Genomic DNA, 12,164 nt, shown 5'->3' with positions numbered 1-12,164 from the left:
AAAACAGAAACAGACTCACAGACTTTAAGGACCCACTTTTCAAACATCAGGATCTACTATAAAAATATTTTAATTTTCGCTTCAAAGTGAAAGAAAGCGAACTTTACTAGGAAGAGAGAAAAGCAGAGGTTAAGAGCAGCTGTGCCTTTCCAGAGGGGAGCTGACCCAATCGTGCACGTTTAACCACTCCCACACTGCCAACCAGGCCCCACGGAACGGTGTGGACCAGGTGCCAGCCAACACAGCGTCCCGGGCTCCTCCAGGCCCCGTCTGGGCGCTGCTTGGTGGCTTGTGGTCACGTGGGAAACCTTGCCAATTTGGAAACTGGATTCTACCGAGAGGGCTCTAGTCCAAGAAGTTAAGGATTCTGTTTGCCTTCTATTCGTGAATGTGTGAAGGGAAACAAAGGAAATGGGAAAGAAAGAACAATGTTACTGTAAAATACTATTACATTTATAACACTGCATGTAATTGTATGCTAATTTAAAAATATTCAAAAGGAATCTGTTGTTAAAACCACTACCGCAACCTGGCTGCCTGCCTCCCGTGTTTCTGATGGCTTCCTGGTCCCGCTGTGAAGGTGGTGATACCACAGGGGGCGTCATTCTGCAGGGCACGTATGAACCCGGGGCTTCAGGAGAGACACTCTGACACCCTAACCCCAGCACGCCAGCGGAGCCCAATGCAGCTGATGGTCAGCACATGGTAACACAAAGCAGATTTTCAAAATACTGAACTGAGTCAACAAAGGACAGCAAACGTGATGTCATTTTCCTACTTATATAGTCTAGCTTCAACTTGAAAAAGTGAAGGCAGCATTTGTTTCCTCCAGATAAGGTTATATAAGCTCACATCCCTTTTATGAATAACGAGGCAATATTTCATTGCTACAGGGTAGGCAAACCATCACGAGAGAGTGAGTACAGTGATGAAAATAAGAAGTCACCACCCATGATGTCATCCAGTCTACACTGGAATTAATGATGTGTTTCCAACAAACACCAGGTTACTCAATGGTTATTAAAAAGATCCTTTACAACTCACAGGAAATGCTGACACTAACAGTATCAATACACTGAAACAGGCAACAGGCACATGAAAAGATGCCCAACATCACGAATTATGAGAGAAATGCAAATCAACACTACAATGAGGTACCACCTCACACTGGTTAGAATGGCCATCACTAAAAAGTCTGCAAATGACAAATGCTGGAGAGAGTGTGGGGAAACGGGAACCTTCCTACACTGTTGGTGGGAATCTAAGTGGGTAGCCACTGTGGTGAACAGGATGGAAGTTCTTCAGAAACTAAAAGTAGAATTACCATATGATCCAGCAATCCTGCACCTGGGAATACACCCACACCAAACTCTAATGCACGAAGCTCCATGCACCCCTGTGTTCACAGCAGCATGCGCACAATGACCAAGACAAGGAAGCCACCTCGACGTCCACCAACAGATGCTGTCCGTCAGCAGATGGGGGAACAGAGGACGTGGCACACATATTCAATGGAACATCACTCAGACAAAGAGTGAGGTCGAACCCTCTGCAGTGACGTGGATGCACCCAGAGACGATCATACTAAGAGAAGTCAGAGAAAGACCAGCACCACACGATGCCACGTACATGCGGAACCTCAGCTGCGACACGAAAGAGCTTACTTACGGAACAGAAACAAACTCACAGACACACAGCACACTTGCGGGTGCCAAGAGGGAGGGGGCTGGGTGAGGGACGGAGTGGGAAGTTGAGGTCAGCGAGGCGGGCTTCTATACATAGGACAGGAAACAGCAGGGTCCTATCGTGTAGCACCGGGAATTATATTCAGTATCCTGGGATGACCCGTAACGCAAGAGAATATAAACAAGACTGTACGTATGTGTGTGTGTGTGTGTGTGTGTGTGTATGTAAATTATACAATGTACACATTTATATATAAAATTAATACAACACTGTAAATCAATTGTACTTTAATTTAAAAATAGAAAAAACCCTCAAGATACTTAATTTCAAGACAATTAATGAACACTATATCCCAGGGGGAACAATGTAACACTATTAGCACTGCAAATTCCTCATTTTTAGAATCAAAGGTTAAAAAATTATCTGTTGAAGAGCTCTCTGGACCACTCTCATAAGGGTTTTGCAAGTCCTATGTATTACCACAGGAAAAATCTTGACCTGAACACTCTGGTCAGAATTTTATTTGGTTAATTATTTAATAGTATGTCTACTTACATAAACCATTTTAATCTATAATTTACAGTATAAGTTACTTTGCAAAAGAATTTAAAGTAGCTCTTGATTAAGAACAGAATTGCAGAGGCTTAAAAATAAAATTCCAAGACCAGTTATTAAACTACTTGTCTTGCTTACAAAGGTAAAAATTATTAATTTACAATTCTAATGGCATAATTTTATAAATGTTATACTTACTGCTCAGTAAGGACATTTCATCTTTCAAATGTGTATCTAAGTGCATCAAAATTGACCAATTTTGCTCAGGAGCCAAATAGCTCCCTAGAAAAAATGTGCTTCCTGGAGACAGAAAAACAGGAGTGACTAGCTTTATTTTTTAATTTATCTTTTATAGTGAAGTATACTTGATTTACAATATTGTGTTAATTTCTGCTGTACAACAAAGTGACTCAGCTATACAGATACGTATTTCTATATTCTGTTCCGCTATGGATTATCCCAGGATACTGAATATACTTCCCTGTGCTGTACAACAGGACCCTGTGGTTCATCCATCCTACGAATGTCCAATCCACCTCTCCCCAGCCCCCTGCTTTCCACGGAAACCAGAAGCCTGTTCTCTACGTCCGTGAGACTGTTTGGTAGGTAAGTTCGCTTGCGTCGTATTTTAGATTCCACAGATAAGTGGTATCACATGACATTTGTCTGTCTCTGTCTGACTTCATTCAGTATGAGCATTCCTAGGTCCACCCATGCTCCTGCATAATGGCGTTATTTCCTTCTTCTTTGTGGCTGCGTAACTCTCCACTGTACATATATATTTATGTACCACATCGTCTTCACCCATTCGTTTGTTAGTGGACATCTGGGCTGCTTCCATGCCTTGGCTATTGTGGACAGTGCTGCTATGAACACAGGGGTGCATGTGTCGTTTTGAATTACAGTTTTATCTGGACATATGCCCAGGAGGAGGGTTCCTGGATCATATGGTGGCTCTGTGTTCAGTTTTATGAGGTACCTCCACACTGTTCTCCACAGTGGCTGCACCAACTCACACTCCCACCAACGGTGTAGGAGGGTCCCCTTTGAGTAACTAGTCTTAAAAGATCCACCTTCTATGAAGAAGGCATAATAAAGACAGCCACACATCCATGTGGGTGGGTGCATGTGGGCATACCTATGAAAGCAGGGAAGATGCAGATAAATTCTGAAAACGTACCAGATCTTATACCCGTTCTCAGAAAGGAAGATACTCACGCAGCTGGTATTTGCAGTCATGAATTCACTTTCTTCTATTTTGTTTGGCTTTCACACGTATTTTTCACTGAGCATGCATGTAACTCACTTTATGCTGGTCGATGAGAGTCCGGAGAGCATCCTCGTCGTCTGGGAGAACGCCATGGAAACGAAGCGTCTGCTCGGCTTCCGCCAGCCACTCCAGGAGGGCGTGGACCACCGAGTGAAACTCCTCCGCCTAAGGGTGCACATGTGCCCAAAAGAGATTCACAAATACGTTTGTTAGTAGCATTGTCTTCCTCTTCATGAAAAAAAAAAAAAAAACCCAAACAAGTCTTAAACTGATTCATTATATCCATGATTCCCAGGAAAAAGAGAAAGACACATGGTGCTGAATTTTACAAATGTAGGAAAATCTGTTGGAAATGCCTATAGGAAGAACAGTTCACCATTTTAACCATCTCATTTGCAGGGAACAGCAGCCCATCTTAACGTTTTTGCTGAAAAAAGGTTCCACCAGCAGTTTGTGGGAAGATTAGAAAACCTCACTCTGTGAGTCACTGAAATTCTTCGGGGAGGAGATGGTAGGTGGGAGAAGGCATGGAAGGATGCTCTAACTTCCCCCCTTGAATAACCCAGCCTAGATAAGGGGGGCACCGCTGGCGGTGCGAGCGCAGGCCTTTACCTGGCGCAGGGCAGCCTCGAGGCGGCTCTGCTTGGAGATGGACAGGGCACACACGGTCTCCCAGCGTGTACTCAGCTCCTGCACCTGGACCCTGACCCAGGAGGAGTCGTCCTGGCTGCCCTCTATGAGCTCCCGGGCCGAGCGCTTCAGCGCCTGCACACTGCTGGTCCTCTTCCCCAGCTCCTTCTGGAAGACCTGGGAGCAAATTTGTTAAAACGAACTTTCAATTGCCAAGCCCAAAGAGGGATACATACTACATGAAACAGGCACGTGCACCTAGCATCATGCGCGGCTCTCCAGCACCTACGCTTTAACGACTTGGGTCTTCTGCAGAATTTCAGAAAATAAGACAAGTCACACCACTCCTGTCAATTTGATCAACCTTGTAATGCCTTCCTGAGTGAATGTTCCTTCTTAAATGATAGGTTGGACTTAAATACTGGTGGCCACCCTCTTTATTTCAATCTCATGCATCAATGCATCAAATTCAGGCCTTCCCTGGCAGTCCAGTGGCTAAGACTTTGGGCTTCCACTGCAGGGGCAAGGGTTCGATTCCTGGTTGGGGAACTAAGATTCTGTGGTGAGGCCAAAAAAAAAAAAAAACCTCCAGAAAACAAAATGCGTCAGACTGTCTCTGTGATTCTTTGTGAGGGTGCTCCCGCTGCTCTGGACTCCGGCACCCTGTGCCGGCCACCAGACTGCTCTCCACCAGCAAACGTGCCGCGGAGACTGACTCGAGGAGGAGGGCGGGGAGCCCTGCAGGGGCTGGCACGCGGCCTTTTTCCCTCTAACAATCCTCTGTCACATCTTTCACAGCACCCTGGGCACTAACTCGTGAGGACAGGTTTTAGAAGCTCGACCCCTCATCTGTCACCTTGAAGGAAAAGCTTTTTATTCTTCTTTCTCGCCCAGGTCTGGTGAGCTCTGATTTGCCAGGGGTTAAAATGACTTCTTTGGCCACAGAATGAACCCGTTTCTGACCCTAAGAGTCTGTCTGTCTGCAACCAGACCTTTCAAATAACCAACTTCCTTTATAAACTAAAATCAACTTATTTTTCTAAAAAGTCATCACAAACGAACACTATCAAGCACATTTTATCCTTTTGACTCTATCCATGAGTTTCTCGTCTGATACTTGGATCATTCACAAAAGCGAGCCCGTTGAAAATAATCCAAAACCAGTGTGATGAGTTCTTTGCTGACTTCACACTGACAGTGTTAAATGAGGTGTACCCATAGATACACACACACACACACACACACACACACACACACACACACACACACACACAGATCCAAGGTACAGGCTCTGATGCTTCCATTTGTGATAGGAGTGGTCCAACGGTTCTGAGCAGACCTTCCAATGCACTCTGCATACGTTAACTTCTTATTGGGCCTTTCAATTGTATTACTAATGCTGAATGATTAATTCATTCTTGTTGACCTTTAGTATAGAAAAAACCTGGCAAGTGCCTAGGGGAGTAAATATTTAGACAGTGAGCTTATAAAAACGGCATTTATGTACAAAGTAACATTACATTATTCATTACTCTCTGAGTGAGTGCCAGGGGATGAGAAAGACTGCATTAATCACCCACAAAACATTTGTCTCAGTATAGGCAAAGCAACACAATTTAAAGCTTTTAACATGTTAGTAGACCTGATTGATGCTCTTCATCTATTCTCTTAATTCCTGCTCATGTTCAAACCCAACAAATTCCCTTCTATGAATATAATGTGATCATGGAATGAGAAAAAGGCAAATAAATATGCAAAACACCAGTTATTTTAAAACTAACAGGTAAGATCAAAATAGCATAACCAGGAAGGTGTAAAGAGAACATTTAAAATTAAATAAAGTTTCTGAACTGCAAAATTATAGAGAATTATATATGAATTCAAGTGGAGTGTTGTAACTGTGCATGCGCCTAACAACCCTACAAGAGTACCAGGCCTCAGGTTGTTTGCAAGATTCTTTAAGTTCTATCAGCATTTGATCGTAACTGAAGACCTCACACTCAGTATCAGTGGGAGTCTCAAATATCACCTCTGACTTCTACAACAGTTTAGCATAGCTATCAGGAGATTGCAAGGAAACCAGTTTTCTTAAAGTAGTAATGAAATCCCTGATGGCTCACGCGGTTTGTCTCATAAACTGCTACAGGTCCAGGGGCAAGGCTAACACGGTTTCTGAAAACAGAGACGCCGATCTGTGATGCAGCTCACGTCACAAACGTAGTATTTCAGCAACGACCTAGTTCCAGGCCACCACGTGCGTGATTTTAAACTGCATCACACAATTACTTAAATGCATTAATAAAACATTCTTAAAATACTTTTTAAAGTGGCAGACAATGAAATCACTTCCCAAATTCTAGCAAGGTTTCAGATGTGGAAATGTAAAACCAAAGTATTCCACTGATACTAAAGCAATTTTCCTGCACAGCTTTTAAAGTGGACTTCCTGATTCTGCTCAAAGGCATATATATTTCAATATTAAAGACTATGACGCAGCATGACACACAGTCTCCAGATCTTGAAAGGCTCAATGAAATAATTACAGTTCCCTCTATTCAGAATAATCAGACGAGGTAAAATAACATGTCCCAGATAATCATACCTTGTGATTATCGATCAGATTCATCACCAGATCGATGTCTCCGTGGACAGGCTGGTCCTCAGCCAGCTGGGGCTCGACCCTGTAGAGCCAGTCAATGAGGGCCTGCAGGGCGTCTGTGAATTGCCCAGAGAATAACAGGGCTTCCTCCAATTTGTTTTGTCTGGTGGGAAGAACGGAAAAAAGATCAATCTGGGCAACAAAAAAGCCACCCTCTAAGAACGGAACATCTAAAATCCATCTGTGAAGGCTGGGCAGACCTCAAGAGAAAAGGAGCATTATTAGGATTCACTGTGGTTTCTCTGCTTTCCTAGAAAATAACAAAATTTCTCTCAAATTTTCTTTTTTATCCCTTAAATACATGGCATCTATTGCAGGAAATGTCCCTCATCATCACCTCTGGAAGTCACGGACCCTTTGCTTTCGTCATAAAAATATGCCTTTTCCATGAAAAAATGTACATTTTCAGGAGTCATGCAGTACGTTGGAGTCTGCAGGGGTACAGTTCCATGGATTTTAACACGTCTGTATTCACGTAACATCATCACAATCAGGACACAGTCTATCACCCCAAAGCCCCTCAGGCTGGCTCTGTGGTCACTGTGCCCCACTGCTAATGCCTGCCACTCGCGCGCCTGTTTCTGTCTCTGCAAGAATGCCTTATAAACTGCTGTGAAATCACTTAGAGGACATTGCAAAAAGTTGTAACCTTCTGAGACTGGAGACGATTTTAAAGATTTTTTTTTAAAAACGAACCATAAAAAACATGATGAAGCTCCCTAGAATGAAATATATAATATGCTGTTTAATCTTGACACTGACAAAAGCAATTAGACTAACTATGGACGAGAAAGCTGAAAGCGTTTATAAGCAACGTGAACCTGCCTGCCAATGCAGGAGACACAAGAGGTGCAGAAGTGATCCCTGGCTCGGGAAGATCCCCGAGAGGAGGAGACGGCAGCCCACGCCGGCACTGGTGCCCGGGGAATCCATGGACAGAGGAGCCTGCTGGGCTGCAGTCCACGGGGTCGCACAGAGTCGGACACGAGTAAGCGACCCAGCACACGCGCGTGCACAAACTCTGCCACTGCTGTTCCACTTTCTCAGGTGCTTAAAACTTCCTTGACGTTTTGGGTTTTCCTGGCTGATATGTGAGGAGGAGGCGGCAGGAGACGGGAAGGGGCGGTGGGGCCAGGCTGGCAGGACACTGCTGAGCACAGTGAGGAGCCCGTGTCCTGGTCTACACCCAAGAGCTGGCCCCTAAGGCTATGGGCAGGGAGGCCCCAAGAGCCCACCTCGGCTCTAAGGACACAGGTCTGCTGGGATGTGGGGATGAGCATGAGGAGGACGATGGCAGACCAGGGGGCCGGTCCCACGGCAGGGGTGGTGGGAGGCTCAGAGGGGGAGGTCGTTTTGAATGAACTGAGCACTTAGAGACAAACAGTAATGGACAGCAAAGCCTCCAGGGTGAGCAGGTGCTCTCCAGGCACAGGAGGCATGTACTCAGGGGCCCCAGCCCTCCCTGCAAGGCACCAGGACCGGAGCCTGCTGGGGTCCAGCACGGGGAGCGGCGGCCGTCGGGCGTGTCTCACCTCTCCACCGACTTCCCGCAGATGGTGTCCCACTTGTCCCGGAGCTCACTCAGCATGTCGTCCAGCTTCAGGTTGTCGTCAGCCAGGGTGGTCTTCTCCTTCAGGGAACGCCCGGTCCTATTGGTGGTGTCGTACACAGAATGCTTGGCTCCGAGGGATTTCTGAAACTCCTACGTGTTCAACAAGAAAACAGTGTGTGTGTCTACTCGGGACCAATCCACAAATAGGTAAGAGACAGTGAAAATCCCCGATAAGTAAGCGGAGACACGGGCCATCACTGAGTCAGGTGCTACAGTGTGCACACACGGGAACACGCCCGGGGAGAGCAGAGCCTTTACACTTTCAAACGGAAGGATTAACTTTTCGCAGAATCCAAGTGTCTTTCAGAGCGCCTACCGTTACCACAAGAACAGTTTCCAAGCAAAACCAATCCTGAATGTATAAACTGCATGTAGATATAAACTGCAAACAATACAAACAGTGATGATAAAACGGAATTGCTAATAACCTTTCGAGAGACCCAAGACAGTTTGGACAGGAAAAGGTAGCTAATACTCTGGGCAATTACGACTTAAAGTTGAGAATGACTGTTTTTGGCAATAAGTTTCCCAGGTGGCACCAGTGGTAAAGAACCTGCCCGCCAGTGCAGGCAACGTAGGAGACCCAGCTTCTATCCTTGAGTCAGGAAGATCCCCTGGAGAAGGGAATGGCAGCCCATCCCAGTATGCATGCCTGGAGAATCCCACGGACAAAGGGGCCTGGCAGACTACAGTCCACGGGGTCACACAGAGTCAGACACGGAAGCAGCTTAGCGCACACACACGTACTCATTCCACTATCTATTTTTGTAGTTTGTTTTCTGTTATTATTATTTTTTCCTGTTATTCACAATAGAATGCTAGCTTTAGAATCATGGTATTGACACGTGTGTTTATCTCTTCACACTGCGGATACATAACAAATGTTATAGCTGAATACAGGACAGAGTCAAAGTTTTTAAACATACCCAAATGATAAAGAGAAAAGACTTCTTTTAAAACTGGCTTAATGTACCTCGTATCCTTGTCTCAGAGGAAGGGTGACCTTCACAGGTCAGACTAGGAAAGAGAATCTAATAGAGTTCTGCACACATCCGTATGCCCAGGACTTCCTGCGTTAAATATGCAATGTGCTTTCATCAGAGTTCATAATCCTGCGTCTATGCTTATGTTCATATCAGGTGGTCTCCTCTGAGAAGGGCAGGGAGGGTGCTGGTCCCTGTCTCTGGGCTGCCAGTGCTGGAGGGGCAGCTCTTGGGAAGATGCAGAGGGGCCAGCAGGACGAGCCACTCGCGACCCCTCATCCAGCCAAAGAAAGGGCCCCCGTGACCCCAGCATCCCGACCCCTGCAGTCAGTAACACCCATGGATGGAGCCACCAGCCTGGATAAACATGATGGCTAGAACTTCATGATGATGATAAAACTTACATCAACCAATTCCTTACAGCCTTTTAAAAATTATCATGTTCCAAGCAATGATTTACATGTAAAACCTAAAATTACGAACCCATTGACGGAACAAGCTCCTTCAACACACATCCTCACCCTGAGGGCTGATGATCACGTTACAAACAGTTATATATAGAAAGACCCAAAGTAAAAAGTGCTGGGGAGAATGGGGAAGTGGTCTTTGAATGGCATGTGGTTGGAATATATATTTTAGAAAATACAAAAAACAGTGTTTCCGTATCTTCTTGTCTGTACAAGGAAGCCGGTGACCATGTCTCTGTGAAGACAAGGGTGAAATTTCACACACATACACGATAATACCAATTTAGGATGAGGCAACCAATTTTCCCCACTGCACTGTTGAAAGCAATCTATATGGCAAAACCTACATTCTTTTCAGTACACAATTATCTTCTGCATGGCTATGAAAGAAATGACAAGACAAAGCAGTTGTGATAAACTGAGGTACCAAGGTTCAACCTCTGGAAATCCTCCATGTATTATTTCAGATAGTAAAAAAGTCCAGTTTTAATCTTGTGTGTTTTCTTTTAACAGTTAATCCTGGAATCATAATGGAATGATTCTTGGAGAGTAAAGATGCTACGGCCCTTTGACCAACATGAAGGGCAAGTGGTTTTAAATTTAGTATGAGTCCACGTTGGACAGGCTTTCTTCTCTTGTGATGAATAAACACACAATCAGATAAGAATTTCAAAGTGACCTTGAGACTTAAAATAATGCAATGTGCTTCCTTTAGCTGCCCACCCACCTTATGCTGTGCCAGCTGCGTTTTGATTTTGTCTGGGTCGTTGGCGATTTCCAGTTCAGAATCCAGAGACTTTTCTGACTCTTCCAGCCACTCCATAAGCTTGCTCCAAGCGTCGTAGAACTGTAAAAGAAATTCACACCTTTGTCCAGTCGGGCACACTCACTAGATCTGAAATCGAATACATTTTTAAACAGAAACTAATAGTAACAGAAACGTAAGAAATTATTCTTTCAAAGTTTTCCCTGAAGAAGAAGGGGAAGGAATATTTTCATCAGCAGACTGCAAAACGTCTTGTTAATGCTTCTGTGGTCACGCCCCACGGCCACTTTGTTACAACTCATTCAAACACAGTCAGCTTTAACAGAAACAGAAGTAGGGCCTGGGGCAGGCAGGGAGATCAGGCAGAACGCCCCACCCCTGCTTCTGCTTAATAACTAACATAAGCATAGACCGGCATGCTTTGTGTTATCCCACAGGTCTCTCATATTGCTTTTTTTTTTTCATTTGGCTTTCTGAATGCTGTTCTGATTGGAATCTACAATATGACATAAACGAACATTCTACAGAACAAAACAGATTCACAGACAGAGAACAGACTTCTGGCTGCTCAGGGGGAGGGCGAGGAAGGGAAGAATCGGCGAGTCTGGGATTAGCGGATGCAAACTATTACGTATGGGATGGATAAACAATAAGGTTCTGCTGCACAGCACAGGGAACTCTGTTCAATATCCTGTGATAATCCATAATGAAAAAGAATATATATTTGTATAACTGAGTCACAATGCTGCACAGCAGAAATTAACCACAACATTGTAAATCAACTACACTTCAATAAAACAATAAAAAACAATAATAATGCAGGCGTCTGCTGTTGTCTGCTGACAAATCTGGGTTCACTTCTCAGGTGTTTAATTCCTATGATAAGAGAGAGGTACAAAAAGGATAAAGTCTGTACATTCATTTTTAACAAAAAGGGGCCATTACATTCCTATTTAATGCAAAGACAGTTCAATGTCTTTCTTGTTGCTCTCGGAACCCTCCCATCAATGCCTGAGCCTCCCATGCTGGTTTTATATATAAGAGTGCCCACCATACCTGAGTTCTAGCAAAACAGAATTCTCTCTGTCTTCAACCTTGAACTATTCTGGTGCTATATACACTGAGTTGGCCAAAAAGTTCGTTTGGGTTTTTCCATGCGATGGTATGGAAAAGCTCGAGTGGACTTTTTGGCCGATCCAATATTTGATTTCAGCTGGTACTGTTTCTGGATACCAAACTGGGAAATTGGTTACAAATTATTTCTTCTAAGGAACTCAAGGAAACAGAAACATAGCAAAAACTTGAGCAATCAAAATAAAGTCTGCTTTCTATCAAAGAACATGAACAGTGAAATAACAAAAAGACTTCTGACAACAAGCACAGTGAGAGCAGAAAATGGCAAGGCGGCAAAGGTCCAGTGGAGACCGTCTCGTTAGAGACCTCTCCCCAGGCCCCTCCCCCAGGGGTAATCAACTCAGCAATGAAAACAGAGAGGCCAGAACAGCCACACAGATTGCCCAAGTCAGAGAACTGCAG

At 44.5% G+C, this 12,164-nt stretch overlaps 1 protein-coding gene across 34 annotated transcripts in view; it reads right to left on the bottom strand.

Annotated features, from left to right (window-relative positions):
* DST (dystonin) overlaps positions 1-12,164 on the bottom strand; it is a 524,163-nt gene that overhangs the window by 21,324 nt on the left and 490,675 nt on the right. For all 34 annotated transcript variants that reach the window (XM_060403014.1, XM_060403015.1, XM_060403016.1 and 31 more), the window contains 5 exons: positions 10,590-10,709; positions 8,333-8,502; positions 6,744-6,903; positions 4,124-4,318; positions 3,548-3,676 (listed from right to left, as the gene is read on the bottom strand). In XM_060403014.1, coding sequence (XP_060258997.1) covers positions 3,548-3,676; positions 4,124-4,318; positions 6,744-6,903; positions 8,333-8,502; positions 10,590-10,709 — 774 coding nt within the window. The remainder of the gene's footprint in view (positions 1-3,547; positions 3,677-4,123; positions 4,319-6,743; positions 6,904-8,332; positions 8,503-10,589; positions 10,710-12,164) is intronic.

This window comes from Ovis aries, chromosome 20, assembly GCF_016772045.2.
Source record: "Ovis aries strain OAR_USU_Benz2616 breed Rambouillet chromosome 20, ARS-UI_Ramb_v3.0, whole genome shotgun sequence".
Lineage (NCBI taxonomy): Eukaryota > Metazoa > Chordata > Mammalia > Artiodactyla > Bovidae > Ovis > Ovis aries.
Note: the sequence above shows the minus strand (reverse complement) of the source record. Positions and strands in the feature narration are given on the sequence as shown.